Below are 16,577 nucleotides of genomic sequence, written 5' to 3'. Positions count from 1 at the left end.
CAACACGAAAGGTTCGTCCGAGTCATAGTCATATAGGACCACGGAGCTATCATTGGGCTCGCGAGGTCCGGAAACACTGTAAAGATCGTCATCGAAGTATTCAAGGTCGGAATCATCGGCTTGTGCGTAGGTAACTGCTTGTCGGAGGGTTCTTCGGAGGTCAAATTCATCTCCTGGGTCAATTTGCGGCACTGTGCTGTCATTCCAGGTGAGGGAAGGTTGTTTTACAGCTTTAACAGATTTTTGTTTTTTTGATTTGGGACGTTTCCCTTTTAAATTGGATTTGGGACGTTTCCCTTTTAAATTGGTGCAGTCTGGGGCCTCTGACATCCTGACGCTCGGTATGTAGCACGTAGGAAGCGACTGCGCATGCTCAGATCGCTGTTCCTTTACCGATGGCCGTTTTCTTGACTGCGCATGCGCAGCATCTCGCGCATGCGCAAACGAAACTTCCGGTTCTGCGCACTTCTCGCGCAACTGTGCTAGCGTGATACCTTTAGCAAGATGGCCGCCGACCTCGACCCAGCCTTCTCTCAGGCCCGGGATTTCGGCCTCTGGGAATTCGGGCTCCGGGATCCCAGCCACGAGGTGAGTACTGCAGCTTTTCTTACCTTTATGTGCCGATTGGATTGCGTTTTCTTCACAGTACTTGGAGAATTTGCCCAGGACTGCCTGGTAATCGTACCTTTGCTGCCTCCTGAAGAACCTGAACCTTCTGAATATTTCTCTTGCCCTTGCACCGGCGATGGTGAGGAGAAATTCAATTTTTTCCCTATCATCCAGGTCTTGGAGTTCAGCTGCCACCAGGAACAATTCGAACATTTGCCGGAATCGCCGCCAGTTTTCGCGGAGGTCGCCGTGGCACTGGAGCGGCTGCGGAACCGGGAGCTCGTACATCATGCCTGGGCACTGCTGGTTGCCTGTGTACACGGAGGTATGCCGGCAGGTATCGATCCACTCCTGTACCATGTGGTGTTGGGTGCTCTGGTGCACAGATGAGCCAACACAGTTGTATGTGGTACAACTCTATTTTATTATAACTCTTATAATACAGTTCGTTCTGGATACTCTGCACGTGCTGTCTCCCTAAGTGTGTTTGGCAACAGATGTGTCCTGGTTCTCCTCTGCAGCTAATACTGACCACCGGGGGTCGTGTCTGTGCTTTTATATCTTTCTGTCATTGGTTGTGGTGTTGTGTGTTCTGATTTGTCTGTTGGTGTGTCTATCATGATGTGTGTGTTTGAATATCATGACACTGTCCAGTCCCCTTAAAACTGTCCACCCCCCTTAAAACTGTCCAGTCCCTTAAAACTGTCCAGTCCCCTTAAAACTGTCCACCCCCCTTCAAACTGTCCTCCCCTCTTAAAACTGCCCCCCTTAAAACTGTCCACCCCCCTTAAAACTATCCACCCCCTTAAAACTATCCACCCCCCCTTAAAACTGTCCAGCCCCCTTAAAACTGTCCACCCCCCTTAAAACTATCCACCCCCCCTAAAACTGTCCCCCCCTTAAAACTGTCCACCCCACCTTAAAACTATCCACCCCCTTAAAACTGCCCCCCCTTAAAACTGTCCACCACCCCCCCTTAAAACTATCCACCCCCCTTAAAACTATCCACCCCCCCTTAAAACTGTTCCCCCCTCAAAACTGTCACCCCCCATTAAAACTATCCACCCCCCTTAAAACTGTCTGCCCACCTTAACACTATGCACCCCCTTAAAACTATCCACCCCCCTTAAAACTGTCCAGTTCCCTCCTGAAACTATCCACCGACCCTTAAAACTATTCACCCCCCTTAAAACTGTCCACCCTCCTTAAAACTCCCCCCATCCTTAAAACTGACCAGTTCCCTCCTGAAACTATCCGCTCCCCCTTAAAACTGTCCACCCCCCTTAAAACTGTTCTCCCCCCTTAAAACTATCCACCCTCCTGAAACTGTCCACCCCCCCTCAAATCAAAATGAGGCTGGAACTTTAGATTGGGGGCAGCTGTTTGAGGGTAAACAAACATCTGACATGTCTTTCAGTTGATTAGAATTCAGGACAGGGACGTTCCAGAAAGGATGAAGGATGAGTCTGGCAAGTTTCCGGAATCTTGGATTACAAGGGATATTATTGTGAGCCTAGCCAAAAAGAAAAAGGAAGTATTTGTAAGGTCAAGAAGGCTGGGAACAGTTGAAGCCCTTGAAGAATGTAAGAAAGTAGGAAGGAGGGCTAATAGCGGTCATGTAAAGTCCTTGGCAAACAAGATTAAGGAGAATCCCAAGGCTTTTTATAAGTACATAAAGAACAAATGGGTTGCCACGGAAAGGGTTGGCCCACTGAAGGACAGGGGAGGGAATCTATACGTGGAGCCAGAGAAAATGGGCGAGGTATTAAAAGAGTATTTTGCATCAGTGTTCACCAAAGAGAAGGACTTGGTAGACAATGAGTCTTGGGAAGAGTGCACAGATAGTCTGGATCATGTTAGTCTGGGTCCTTGTTATGGGCCAGGGTTTAGAGTACCCCAAGTGCATCATGGAGTTAACCTGATCCACAACTTTTACTAGATTGTGGTATGGGGAGCACACGGCCCACTCAACAGGTGTGGTAGAGCAGAAATGGAAAAGTATTTTCTAAAGCAAAACAAAGTTTATTCTATAAACTCAAGTTAACCTTTTTAAAACATACAGTGAACATCTTAGCAACCATTAATTCAAATACAACCTCCAAAGATTACAACACTAAGTAATCCTTTAAGCTTTCCTTTTAACATCCATAAGACTTATAAACAAAACCTTTAACAGAAGCACATCAGGTTTAAATTCACGACTGAGAACAGTTACCACGTTGAAATCAGCAAATGAACATTCATAAGCTTGCAGTGATTCATATCTAGTAAAGAATTTAAGTAACTCCTCCAAAATCTTTTTAGCTGTAATATTATGTACTGGAATGGCCTCTGGAAATCTAGTAGACACATCCATTATCGTTAAAAGATATTGATTCCCACCTTTCATTTTAGGAAGCGGTCCTACGCAATCAATTAGGACCCTTGTAAAAGGTTCCTCAAATGCTGGAATGGGTATTAAGGGCACTGGTTTTATCACTGCTTGAGGTTTCCCTATCACTTGACATGTGTGACATGATTGCCAAATTTTAATGTCATCTTTATGTAGCCCAGGCCAATAAAAATGTTTTTGTATTTTAGCTTGTGTTTTCCTTATTCCCAAATGACCTCCCACTGGTACCTCATGTACAACTCGCAACACCTCCTTTCTATACCCTACCGGCAATACTACTTGATGAACTTCTGCCCACTTTTCATCCGCCTGCATATGTAAAGGTCTCCATTTTCTCATCAAGACATCACTTTTACGGTAATAACACTCTGGTATACACTCAGATTCCTATTCTGCGTGTGCTTTCTGATACAACCATTTTATTTTTACATCTTTCTGTTGTAACTCCGCCAATTTTCCTGAACTAAAAATATCCGCCTCATCCTCCACCTATTCTTTTTCAACCATCTGATCAAAAATAGTTTCTGATAATTGCACTTCAACGTCACCTTCACTCTGATTTCTCCTCTTGTCTTAACCTGTGACTTTGTGACCTTGTTACTACACAATCCGGAAAAATCCCAGGATATTCGTCCTTCAACACTTCAGTTGTCTGATTTTCCACTGGCTTATCAATCACAGTAGGCATCACTCCCACCTGCGATCCAGCTATATCATTACCCAAGATAAACTGTATTCCTGGGCAAGATAGTTTATCTACTACTCCTACTACCACTTCACCACTCTTCACTGGACTTTCCAACCTTAACTTATATCATTGAACACTACACCTCTCACCATGAATTCCACATATTACCACCTTTTCTGGCAACATTCTTCCCAGACTACATAACTCCTCATCTTTTACCATTAAAGATTGACTAGCTCTTAAAATTGTGACTTCTTTACCTGCTCCTCCTGATACACATGAGTAAACTTTACCCACACGGCTGCCTCGAGCAGGACGACCAGCTACAACCCCCGGGGGAACGGACAGGTGGAGAGGGAGAACGCGACTGTTTGGAAGGCCGTGCTGCTAGCCCTCAAGTCCAAAGGCCTACCAGTCTCCCGTTGGCAGGAGGCCCTCCCGGCCGCACTCCACTCCATCCGGTCTCTTTTGTGTACTGCAACGAATGCTACCCCTCATGAGCGGATGTTTCTCTTCTCCAGGAGATCGGCATCCGTGACATCGCTTCCATCCTGGCTCCTGTCCCCGGGAGACGTCCTGCTCCGCAAGCACGTGCGGACCTCTAAGGCGGAGCCCCTGGTGGAGAGAGTCCATCTCCTCCACGCCAACCCACAGTACGCGTACAAGCGTACCCCGACGGGCGTGAGGAGACCGTCTCCATCAAGGACCTGGCCCCCTCTGGGGCCCCTGCCGCCCCCGCCCCGCAGCCTCCACCCCACTCCCTCTCTGCTCCCGTCGATCCCTCGGTCTGTTACTACTCCGTGCCAGCCGCTGTCATCCCGCAGTTTCGCCTCGAGCCAGCCGAAGCGCTGGGGGAAGTCATGCCGCCTCGCGACCCAGCACCACCGACCGCACGGATACCGCCGGACACTACCTCAGCGCCGCAGCTCCGACGTTCAAAGAGATCGACCAAACCCATCGTTCGTCTCGACCTTTGACGACACGGAACCTCCTGATGGACTCTGTTCACTGCTCCAAATTTTCACTGCTCCGGACTTCCTTCTAAACAAGGGGTGAATGTGGTGATACACCACTGTACCTCCCTACCATTGTACATAGTATATAATAGTTGTGCGTAACGTGGCCCTGTAATACTGTGTATTGTACTGTAACTCTGCAGAGGTTCGGTCACTGGTAGGTAACCCGACCTGGCCACGGAGAGCTCCGCCTTAGCCACTCCCCCGGGAGTCAGTATAAGAACCTCTTCTGGGACAGCCCCCATTCTGTCTGGGGTCGTCTGTGTCGGGTAAGCCTCCCATGTAGTATATTAAAGCCTGAGTTAAAGTCTCACATGTCTTTGTGGTTCTTGACGCTTAGCGCATCAACATGTCCACAGGTCACTGAAAGTGGCAACACAGGTGGATAAGGTAGTCAAGAAGGCATACGGCATGCTTGCCTTCATCAGCTGGGGTAATGAGTATAAAAATTGGCAAGTCATGCTGCAGCTTAAGAACCTTAGTTAGGCCACACTTGGAATATAATGTTCAATTCTGGTTGACACACTACCAGAAGGGTGTGGAGGCTTTGGAGAGGGTACAGAAAGGATTTACCAGGATGTTGCCTGGTATGGAGGGCATTAGCTATTAGGAAATGTTGGAGAAACTTGGTTTGTTCTCACTGGAATGACGGAGGTTGAGGGGCGACCTGATAGAAGTCTATAAAATTATGAGGGGCATGGACAGAGTGGATAGTCAGAAGCTTTTTCCCAGGGTGGAAGAGTCAATTACTAGGACATGCATGTAAGGTGTAAGGGACAAGGCTTAAAGGAGATGTGCGAGGCAAGTTTTGTTACTCAGAGGGTAGTGGGTGCCTGGATCTCGCTGCCGGAGGAGGTGGTGGAAGGAGATAGGATAATGACTTTTAAGAGGCGTCTTGACAAATACATGAATAGGATGGGAATAGAGAGAAGTGGTACCGGAATGGTCGGGGATTTTAATTCAGACAGGAAGCTTGGTTGGTGCAGGCTTGGCGGGCTGAAGGGCCTGTTCCTGTTCCTGTGTTGTAATTTTCTTTGTTCTTTGGGAGACGCAGGACATGTGTGCCAGTGCCAACGCGCCTGGGACGCTCTGATCGTCTGCAGGTTCACCAACGTTGGGGGGGGGTTGCTGGTGCACCCGAACCCCCCCCCACCTCCGTGTTACATACCTGCTGCACTACAGGGCTGTCGGCATGGGGTGCCAGTAACAGTGGGTATCCACCCACGGGACCACGGGATGAAAAATGATGACAACCCGCTCTGCGATGAGTTCCGGTGCACCGCATCATATGACAACCTCTGACTCCTAGCCACGGGAGCACTTCCCACCACCATGCGAGCTGGCCATCCCATTACACAGTCACACCGGATCCCTGGGATGGCAGTGGAGCGGAAGGCCGGAGGGGGGCGGGGCGCAGGAGTGTGCAGGCATGGGAAGCCCAGGACACCCACAACGTCCGCCCATTCCACCCTCCCACATTCCCTCTCTGGCCAGCCCAGAACAGCCCACCCTTCACACCCATCTGACAGAGCACTATGGCAGGTTTTAAATGTGATAACTGTTTAATGTGACAATGTATACACAGTTATCTGCCCTCGTCCCAATAACTGAACTGTGTCCTGCACCTGTATCAAATTAACTGGTTTCTAACTTTCTGGCCTTATGGTCCCTAACACTACGTCTAGGTGGATCCCAGATCGTACATCACAAGTGGAGGCAGCCTGCTGTGATTCCTGCCCTGCGACCTGGGTCCCCGTTGGCAAGTGTCTTCTGGGGAGACTGGCCGTGCACGGGCTCGGCTGCTGCTCGGTGTCCCAGGTGGCATGGTGCTCGATGGCCCCGGGCTACTCCATGGAACGGGGGTGCGAGTGGAGCCATCCCCTGAGGCTCCCCCAGCACACGGTGTGGACCATCTCCGTCTGGGACTGCACCACATCACGCTGCAACTGTGCCACCTTCTGGGTTTGTGTCACATCAGCCAGTGACTGCGCCATCTCCCTCTGGGACTGGGCCACCCCTCTCTGTGTCTGCGTCACGTCAGCCAACGCATGGACAATGCCGCCGACGTTCCCAGCCATGGCCTGCTGTGACTGGGCCATGCTGAGGAGCGCCACTGCAATGCCCAGGTGGCTCTGGCACATGGCTGCCCTGTCCTGGGCCTCGGCCAGCGCCTGCACAGAATGCCCCAGGCCTTTGGCATGCTGATGCATGGCCACAACTGTCGCCCCCAATGCCTCCATGGTGGATGCCACCCGTGCGGTGTTGGCCTGGGTGGCACGCATGGTTGGCACCACCTCCTGCTCCTGCATGTGGTTGGACTCCTCCACCTGCACCTGCAGTTGCTGGATGCTCGCCGACAACCCCTCATGTAGTCCCTGGCTCTGTGACTGCATCTCCACAATCGATGGGACTGTCCGTTCCAGAAGCCCGAAACCCATCTGGACGGCAGCTGGTTCCTGGGGTCAGTCCTGCCCCCGATTGTCCGCCCCCTCGGCTGCTCCTACCTCCACCTGCTGTACCGGATCAGCTGTGTGATGCGCACCAGATAGTTTCCCAGGAGCCTCTTCACTAATGTGCCCAACCAAGGTGAGTGTCTCTGGGATGGTGGAGGGTGTTGGGAGACAGCTGTGACAGAAAGTCCATAAGACCATAAGACATAGGAGCGGAAGTAAGGCCATTCGGCCCATCGAATCCACTCCACCATTCAATCATGGCTGATTTCAACTCTATTTACCCGCTCTCTCTCCGTAGCCCTTAATTCCTCGAGAAATCAAGAATTTATCAACTTCTGTCTTAAAGACACTCAACGTCCCGGCCTCCACCGCCCTCTGTGGCAATGAATTCCACAGACTCACCACTCTCTGGCTGAAGAAATTTCTCCTCATCTCTGTTCTAAAGTGACTCCCTTTTATTCTAAGGCTGTGCCCCCAGGTCCTAGTCTCCCCTGCTAATGGAAACAACTTCCCTACATCCACCCTATCATAATCTTGTAAGTTTCTATTAGATCTCCCCTCAATCTCCTAAACTCCAATGAATATAATCCCAGGATCCTCAGACATTCATCGTATGTTAGGCCTACCATTCCTGGGATCATCCGTGTGAATCTCCGCTGGACCCGCTCCAGTGCCAGTATGTCCTTCCTGAAGTGTGGGGCCCAGAATTGCACACAGTATTCTAAATGGGGCCTAACTAATGCTTTATAAAGCTTCAGAAGTGCATCCCTGCTTTTATATTCCAAGCCTCTTGAGATAAATGACAACATTGCATTTGCTTTCTTAATTACGGACTCAACGTGCAAGTTTACCTTTAGAGAATCCTGGACTAGGACTCCCAAGTCCCTTTGCACTTCAGCATTATGAATTTTGTCACCATTTAGAAAATAGTCCATGCCTCTATTCTTTTTTCCAAAGTGCAAGACCTCGCACTTGCCCACGTTGAATTTCATCAGCCATTTCTTGGACCACTCTCCTAAACTGTCTAAATCTTTCTGCAGCCTCCCCACCTCCTCCATACTACCTGCCCCTCCACCTATCATCGGCAAACTTAGCCAGAATGCCCCCAGTCCCGTCATCTAGATCGTGAATATATAAAGAGAACAGCTGTGGCCCCAACACTGAACCCTGCGGGACACCACTCGTCACCGGTTGCCATTCCGAAAAAGAACCTTTTATCCCAACTCTCTGCCTTCTGCCTGACAGCCAATCATCAATCCTTGTTAGTACCTTGCCTCGAATACCATAGGCCCTTATTTTACTCAGCAGTCTCCCGTGAGGCACCTTATCAAAGGCCTTTTGGAAGTCAAGATAGATAACATCCATTGGCTCTCCTTGGTCTAACCTATTTGTTATCTCTTCAAAGAACTCTAACAGGTTTGTCAGGCACGACCTCCCCTTACTAAATCCATGCTGACTTGTCCTAATCCGACCCTGCACTTCCAAGAATTTAGAAATCTCATCCTTAACAATGGATTCTAGAATCTTGCCAACAACCGAGGTTAGGCTAATTGGCCTATAATTTTCCATCTTTTTCCTTGTTCCCTTCTTGAACAGGGGGATTACAACAGCGATTTTCCAATCCTCTGGGACTTTCCCTGACTCCAGTGACTTTTGAAAGATCATAACTAACGCCTCCACTATTTCTTCAGCTATCTCCTTTAGAACTCTAGGATGTAGCCCATCTGGGCCCGGAGATTTATCAATTTTTAGACCTCTTAGTTTCTCTAGCACTTCCTCCTTTGTGATGGCTACCATATTCAACTCTGCCCCCGACTCTCCGGAATTGTTGGGATATTACTCATGTCTTCTACTGTGAAGACTGACGCAAAGTGCTTATTTAGTTCCTCAGCTATTTCCTTGTCTCCCATCACTAGATTACCAGCGTCATTTTGGAGCGGCCCAATGTCTACTTTTGCCTCTCGTTTGTTTTTAATGTATTTAAATAAACTTTTACTATCATTCCTAATGTTACTGGCTAGCCTACCTTCATAATTGATCCACTCTTTCCTTATTTCTCTCTTTGTTACTGTAGCCTTCCCAATCTTCTGACTTCCCACTACTCTTCAGTGTCATCATCGGACTCAAGCTCCAGGTTGTCCTGAGTCTCAGGCGGAGGGCTGGTGTCTGAGCTGCTCATTACAGTGCTCAGCTCAAGGGGGGGGGGGGCTCCGCCTGTGGCACTGACTGGCGGCGGGGGACATCAGAAGGACACGCCCATCTCTGGTGTCTGGTGTTTCAGGGTGTCTGGTGTTTCAGGGTGTCTGGTGTTTCTGGGTGTCTGTTGTTTGTGAGTGTCTGGTGTTTGTGAGTGTCTGGTGTTTGTGACTGGCTGGTGTCTGTGACTGGCTGATGTCTGTGACTGGCTGGTGTTTGTGAGTGTCTGATGCTTGTGAGTGTCTGGTGCTTGTGAGTGTCTGGTGCTTGTGAGTCTCTGGTGTCTGTGACTGGCTGATGTCTGTGACTGGCTGTTGTCTATGACTTGTGAGTGTCTGGTGTTTGTGACTGTCTGGTGTTTCTGGGTGTCTGGTGTTTTTGAGTGTCTGGTGTTTTTGAATGTCTGGTGTCTGTCACTGGCTGGTGTCTGTGATTTGTGAGTGTCTGGTGTTTGTGACTGTCTGGTGTTTGTGAGTGTCTGGCATTTGTGACTGTCTGTTTCCAAGTGTATGGTATTTCTGGGTGTCTGGTGTTTCTGAGTGTCTGGTGGTTCTGGGTGTCTGTTGTTTGTGAGTGTCTGGTGTTTGTGACTGTCTGGTGTCTGTGACTGGCTGGTGTCTGTGAGTGTCTGGTGTTTGTGACTGGCTGGTGTCTGTGACTGGCTGGTGTCTGTGACTGGCTGGTGTTTGTGAGTGTCTGATGCTTGTGAGTGTCTGGTGCTTGTGAGTCTCTGGTGTCTGTGACTGGCTGATGTCTATGACTGGCTGTTGTCTATGACTTGTGAGTGTCTGGTGTTTGTGACTGTCTGGTGTTTCTGGGTGTCTGGTGTTTTTGAGTGTCTGGTGTTTTTGAGTGTCTGGTGTCTGTCACTGGCTGGTGTCTGTGATTTGTGAGTGTCTGGCGTTTGTGACTGTCTGTTTCCGAGTGTATGGTCTACTTTTGCCTCTCGTTTGTTTTTAATGTATTTAAAGAAACTTTTACTATCATTCCTAATGTTACTGGCTAGCCTACCTTCATAATTGATCCACTCTTTCCTTATTTCTCTCTTTGTTATCCTGTTTGTTTCTGTAGCCTTCCCAATCTTCTGACTTCCCACTACTCTTCAGTGTCATCATCGGACTCAAGCTCCAGGTTGTCCTGAGTCTCAGGCGGAGGGCTGGTGTCTGAGCTGCTCATTTCAGTGCTCAGCTCAAGGGGGGGGGGGGGGGGGGGGGGGGCTCCGCCTGTGGCACTGACTGGCGGCGGGGGCATCAGAAGGACACGCCCATCTCTGGTGTCTGGTGTTTCAGGGTGTCTGGTGTTTCAGGGTGTCTGGTGTTTCTGGGTGTCTGTTGTTTGTGAGTGTCTGGTGTTTGTGACTGGCTGGTGTCTGTGACTGGCTGATGTCTGTGACTGGCTGGTGTCTGTGACTGGCTGGTGTTTCTGGGTGTCTGGTGTCTGTGAGTGTCTGGTGTTTGTGACTGGCTGGTGTCTGTGACTGGCTGATGTCTGTGACTGGCTGGTGTCTGTGACTGGCTGGTGTTTGTGAGTGTCTGGTGTATGTGACTGGCTGGTGTCTGTGACTGGCTGGTGTCTGTGACTGGCTGGTGTCTGTGACTGGCTGGTGTTTGTGACTGGCTGGTGTTTGTGACTGGCTGGTGTTTGTGACTGGCTGGTGTCTGTGACTGGCTGGTGTTTGTGAGTGTCTGGTGTTTGTGAGTGTCTGGTGTTTGTGACTGTCTGGTGTCTGTGACTGGCTGGTGTCTGTGACTGGCTGGTGTTTGTGAGTGTCTGGTGTTTGTGACTGGCTGGTGTCTGTGACTGGCTGGTGTTTGTGAGTGTCTGGTGTTTGTGACTGGCTGGTGTTTCTGGGTGTCTGGTGTTTGTGAGTGTCTGGTGTTTGTGACTGTCTGGTGTCTGTGAGTGTCTGGTGTTTGTGACTGGCTGGTGTTTCTGGGTGTCTGGTGTTTGTGAGTGTCTGGTGTTTGTGACTGTCTGGTGTCTGTGAGTGTCTGGTGTTTGTGACTGGCTGGTGTTTGTGACTGGCTGGTGTCTGTGACTGGCTGGTGTCTGTGACTGGCTGGTGTTTGTGACTGGCTGGTGTTTGTGAGTGTCTGGTGTTTGTGACTGGCTGGTGTTTCTGGGTGTCTGGTGTTTGTGAGTGTCTGGTGTCTGTGACTGGCTGGTGTCTGTGACTGGCTGGTGTTTGTGACTGGCTGGTGTCTGTGACTGGCTGGTGTTTGTGACTGGCTGGTGTCTGTGACTGGCTGGTGTCTGTGACTGGCTGGTGTCTGTGACTGGCTGGTGTTTGTGACTGGCTGGTGTTTGTGAGTGTCTGGTGTCTGTGACTGGCTGGTGTTTGTGACTGGCTGGTGTTTGTGAGTGTCTGGTGTTTGTGACTGGCTGGTGTCTGTGACTGGCTGGTGTCTGTGACTGGCTGGTGTTTGTGACTGGCTGGTGTTTGTGACTGGCTGGTGTCTGTGAGTGTCTGGTGTTTGTGACTGGCTGGTGTCTGTGACTGGCTGGTGTCTGTGACTGGCTGGTGTTTGTGACTGGCTGGTGTTTGTGAGTGTCTGGTGTTTGTGACTGGCTGGTGTTTGTGAGTGTCTGGTGTCTGTGACTGGCTGGTGTCTGTGACTGGCTGGTGTTTGTGACTGGCTGGTGTCTGTGACTGGCTGGTGTTTGTGACTGGCTGGTGTCTGTGAGTGTCTGGTGTTTGTGACTGGCTGGTGTTTGTGACTGGCTGGTGTTTGTGACTGGCTGGTGTCTGTGAGTGTCTGGTGTTTGTGACTGGCTGGTGTTTGTGACTGGCTGGTGTCTGTGACTGGCTGGTGTCTGTGACTGGCTGGTGTTTGTGAGTGTCTGGTGTCTGTGACTGGCTGGTGTTTGTGACTGGCTGGTGTCTGTGAGTGTCTGGTGTTTGTGACTGGCTGGTGTCTGTGACTGGCTGGTGTCTGTGACTGGCTGGTGTTTGTGACTGGCTGGTGTTTGTGACTGGCTGGTGTTTGTGAGTGTCTGGTGTCTGTGACTGGCTGGTGTTTGTGACTGGCTGGTGTCTGTGAGTGTCTGGTGTTTGTGACTGGCTGGTGTCTGTGACTGGCTGGTGTTTGTGACTGGCTGGTGTCTGTGACTGGCTGGTGTTTGTGACTGGCTGGTGTCTGTGACTGGCTGGTGTCTGTGACTGGCTGGTGTTTGTGAGTGTCTGGTGTCTGTGACTGGCTGGTGTTTGTGACTGGCTGGTGTCTGTGAGTGTCTGGTGTTTGTGACTGGCTGGTGTCTGTGACTGGCTGGTGTCTGTGACTGGCTGGTGTTTGTGAGTGTCTGGTGCTTGTGAGTGTCTGGTGCTTGTGAGTCTCTGGTGTCTGTGACTGGCTGATGTCTGTGACTGGCTGTTGTCTATGACTTGTGAGTGTCTGGTGTTTGTGACTGTCTGGTGTTTCTGGGTGTCTGGTGTTTTTGAGTGTCTGGTGTTTTTGAATGTCTGGTGTCTGTCACTGGCTGGTATCTGTGATTTGTGAGTGTCTGGTGTTTGTGAGTGTCTGGCATTTGTGACTGTCTGTTTCCGAGTGTATGGTATTTCTGGGTGTCTGGTGTTTCTGAGTGTCTGGTGGTTCTGGGTGTCTGTTGTTTGTGAGTGTCTGGTGTTTGTGAGTGTCTGGTGTTTGTGAGTGTCTGGTGTTTGTGACTGGCTGGTGTCTGTGACTGGCTGGTGTCTGTGACTGGCTGGTGTTTGTGAGTGTCTGATCCTTGTGAGTGTCTGGTGCTTGTGAGTGTCTGGTGCTTGTGAGTCTCTGGTGTCTGTGACTGGCTGATGTCTATGACTGGCTGGTGTCTATGACTTGTGAGTGTCTGGTGTTTGTGACTGTCTGGTGTTTGTGAGTGTCTGGCGTTTGTGATTGTCTGTTTCCGAGTGTATGGTGTTTCTGAGTGTCTGGTGATTCTGAGTGTCTGGTGGTTCTGGGTGTATGGTGTTTGTGAGTGTCTGGTGTTTGTGACTGTCTGTGACTGTCTGGTGTTTGTTCCTGTCTGGTGTTTGTTACTGTCTGGTGTTTGTGACTGTCTGTTGTTTGTGACTGTCTGGTGTTTGTGACTGTCTGGTGTTTGTGACTGTCTGTGACTGTCTGGTGTTTGTTACTGTCTGGTGTTTGTGACTGTCTGGTGTTTGTGAGTGTCTGGTGTTTGTTACTGTCTGGTGTTTGTGACTGTCTGGTGTTTGTGAGTGTCTGGTGTTTTTGAGTGTCTGGTGTTTTTGAGTGTCTGGTGTCTGTGACTGGCTGATGTCTGTGACTGGCTGATGTCTGTGACTGGCTGTTGTCTGTGACTTGTCAGTGTCTGGTGTTTGTGAGTGTCTGGTGTCTGTGACTGGCTGGTGTTTGTGACTGTATGGTGTTTGTGAGTGTCTGGTGTTTGTGACTGTCTGGTGTTTGTGACTGTCTGGTGTTTGTGACTGTCTGGTGTTTGTGACTGTCTGGTGTTTGTGACTGTCTGTTGTTTGTGACTGTCTGGTGTTTGTTACTGTCTGGTTTTTGTGACTGTCTGGTGTTTGTGACTGTCTTTTGTTTGTGAGTGTCTGGTGTTTTTGAGTGTCTGGTGTTTTTGAGTGTCTCGTGTCTGTGACTGGCTGGTGTCTGTGACTGGCTGTTGTCTGTGACTTGTGAGTGTCTGGTGTTTGTGACTGTCTGGTGATTCTGGGTGTCTGGTGTTTGTGAGTGTCTGGTGTTTGTGACTGTGTTGTTTCTGAGTGTCTGGTATTTCTGGGTGTCTGGTGTTTGTGAGTGTCTGGTGTTTGTGAGTGGCTGATGTCTGTAACTGGCTGTTGTCTGAGACTCGCTGGTGTTTGTGACTTGTGAGTGTCTGGTGTTTGTGCCTGTATCAGTTTGTGACTGTCTGGTGTTTGTGACTGTCTGCCTGTCTTAGTTTGTAACTGTCTGGTGTTTGTGACTGTCTGCCTGTCTCAGTTTGTGACAGTCCCTTTTTACTCTTGAGACTGATGCATGTTCTCTGTTATCTCTCGCTGCAGTTGTATATGTTGAAGGCACACTGTCTGAGTGAGACCATCTATCGAACAAAGGACTGTCAGCATCTTCTCCGTGAGCATGTTGTCAAATTCCACGAATGTTTGGAAGATATGGAGTTATACTGCGGGATGTGCGGGGATTCAATTGGAGATAAGAACTCTCAGCTCCAGGCACTGCCATGTTCCCATCTCTTTCACCTGAAGTAAGAAAAGTGGGAATGTTCTAGTAATGCCTGTCTCTGCTTCTGTCTGTCTGGGTATCAGATACAGAGGGTCAGTACTGTGGAAATGCTGCACTGTCAGAGGGTCAGTACTGAGGGTGTGCGGCACTGTCAGAGCGTCAGTACTGAGGGAGTGCTGCACTGTCAGAGAGTCTATACAGAGGGAGTGCTGCATTGTCAGAGTCAGTACTGAGGGAGTGATGCACTGTCAGAGGGTCAGTACTGAGGGAGTGCAGCACAGTCAGAGGGTGAGTACTGAGGGAGTGCCGCACTGTCAGATGGTCAGTTCTGAGGAAGTGCCGTACTGTCAGAGGGTCAGTACTGAGGGAACGTCGCACTGTCTGAGGGCTTGCCGCACTGTCAGAGAGTGATGCTGAGGAGTTCTGCTGTGTCGGAGCATCAGTATCGAGGGAGTGCCGCACTGTCAGAGTCAATACTGAGGGAGCAACGCACTGTCAGAGGGTCGGTGCTGAGGTTGTGCTGCTCTGTCAGAGGGTCAGTACTGAGGGAGTGCTGCTCTGTCAGAGGGGCAGTACTGAGGGAGTGCTGCACTGTCAGAGAGTCAGTACTGAGGGAGTGTGCGCTGTCAGAGGATCAGTATTGAGGGAGTGCCGTACTGTCAGGGTCAATACTGAGGGAGTGATGCACTGTCAGAGGGTCAATACTGAGGGAACGATGCACTGTCGGAGGGTCAGTACTGAGGGAGTGCTGCTCTGTCAGAGGGTCAGTACTGAGGGAGTGCTGAACTGTCAGCAGGTCAGTACTGAGGGAGAGCTGCACTGTCAGAGCGACAGTACTGAGGGAACGCTGCATTGTCACAGCATCAGTACTGAAGGAGCGTTGCACTGTCAGAGGGTCAGTAGTGAGGGAGTGCTGCACTCTGAGAGGGTCAGTACTCAGGGAGTGCTGCACGGTCAGAGGGTCAGTGCTGAGGGAGCGTTGGACTGTCAGAGGGTCAGTACTGAGGGAGTGCTACACTGTCAGAGGGTCAGTACTGACGGAGTGCTGCACTTTCAGAGTGTCAGTACTGAGGGAGTGCTGCCCTGTCGGACGGGCAGTACTGAGGGAGTGCTGCATTGTCAGAGGGTCAGTACTGAGGGAGAGCTGCACAGTCAGAGGGTCAGTACTGAGGGAGTGCTGCATTGTCACAGCATCAGTACTGAGGGAGCGTCGGACAGTCAGAGGGTCAGTAGTGAGGGAGTGCTGCACTGTCAGAGGGTCAGTACTGAGGGAGTGCCACACTGTCAGAGGGTTAGTACTGAGGGAGAGCTGCATTGTAACAGCATCAATATTGAAGGAGCGTTGCACTGTCAGAGGGTCAGTAGTGAGGGAGTGCTGCACTCTCAGGGGGTCAGTACTTAGGATGGGAATAGAAGGATAGTGTAGAAGATTGTAGTTTAGTCGGGCAGTATGGTCGGCGCGGGCTTGGAGGGGCGAAGGGCCTGTTCCTGTGCTGTACATTTCTTTGTTCTTTGTTCTTTGTTTGCACTGTCAGAGGGTCAGTACTGAGGGAGAGCTGTATTGTCATAGCATCAGTACTGAGGGAGCATTGCACAGTCAGAGGGTTAGTACTGAGGGAGTGCTGCACTGTCAGAGGGTCAGTACTGAGGGAGCGCCACACTGTCAGAGGGTCAGTACTGAGGGTGCTCCACACTGTCAGAGGGTCAGTACAGAGTGAGCGCTGCATTGTCACAGCATCAGTACTGAGGGAGCGTTTCACTGTCAGAGGGTCAGGAGTGAGGGAGTGCTGCACTGTCAGAGGGTCAGTACTGAGGGAGAGCTGCATTGTCACAGCATCATTAATGAGGGAGCGTTGCACTGTCAGAGGGTTAGTGCTGGGGTAGTGCTGTACTGTCAAAGGGTCAGTACTGAGGAAGTGCTGTATTGTCACAGCATTAATACTGAGGGAGCATTGCACTGTCAGAGGGTTAGTACTGAGGGAGTGCTGCACTGTCAGAGGGTCAGGACTGAGGGTGCTCCACACTGTCAGAGGGTCAGTACAGAGT

At 50.3% G+C, this 16,577-nt stretch overlaps 1 protein-coding gene across 1 annotated transcript in view; it reads left to right on the top strand.

Moving 5' to 3' along the window:
• rapsn (receptor-associated protein of the synapse, 43kD) overlaps positions 1-16,577 on the top strand; it is a 185,031-nt gene that overhangs the window by 117,035 nt on the left and 51,419 nt on the right. The window contains exon 5 of the mRNA XM_072518720.1: positions 14,354-14,553. Within this exon, the coding sequence (XP_072374821.1) occupies positions 14,354-14,553 (200 nt within the window). The remainder of the gene's footprint in view (positions 1-14,353; positions 14,554-16,577) is intronic.

Source organism: Scyliorhinus torazame, chromosome 10 (assembly GCF_047496885.1).
Source record: "Scyliorhinus torazame isolate Kashiwa2021f chromosome 10, sScyTor2.1, whole genome shotgun sequence".
Taxonomy (NCBI): domain Eukaryota; kingdom Metazoa; phylum Chordata; class Chondrichthyes; order Carcharhiniformes; family Scyliorhinidae; genus Scyliorhinus; species Scyliorhinus torazame.
This window is presented reverse-complemented; position numbering and strand designations above follow the sequence as displayed.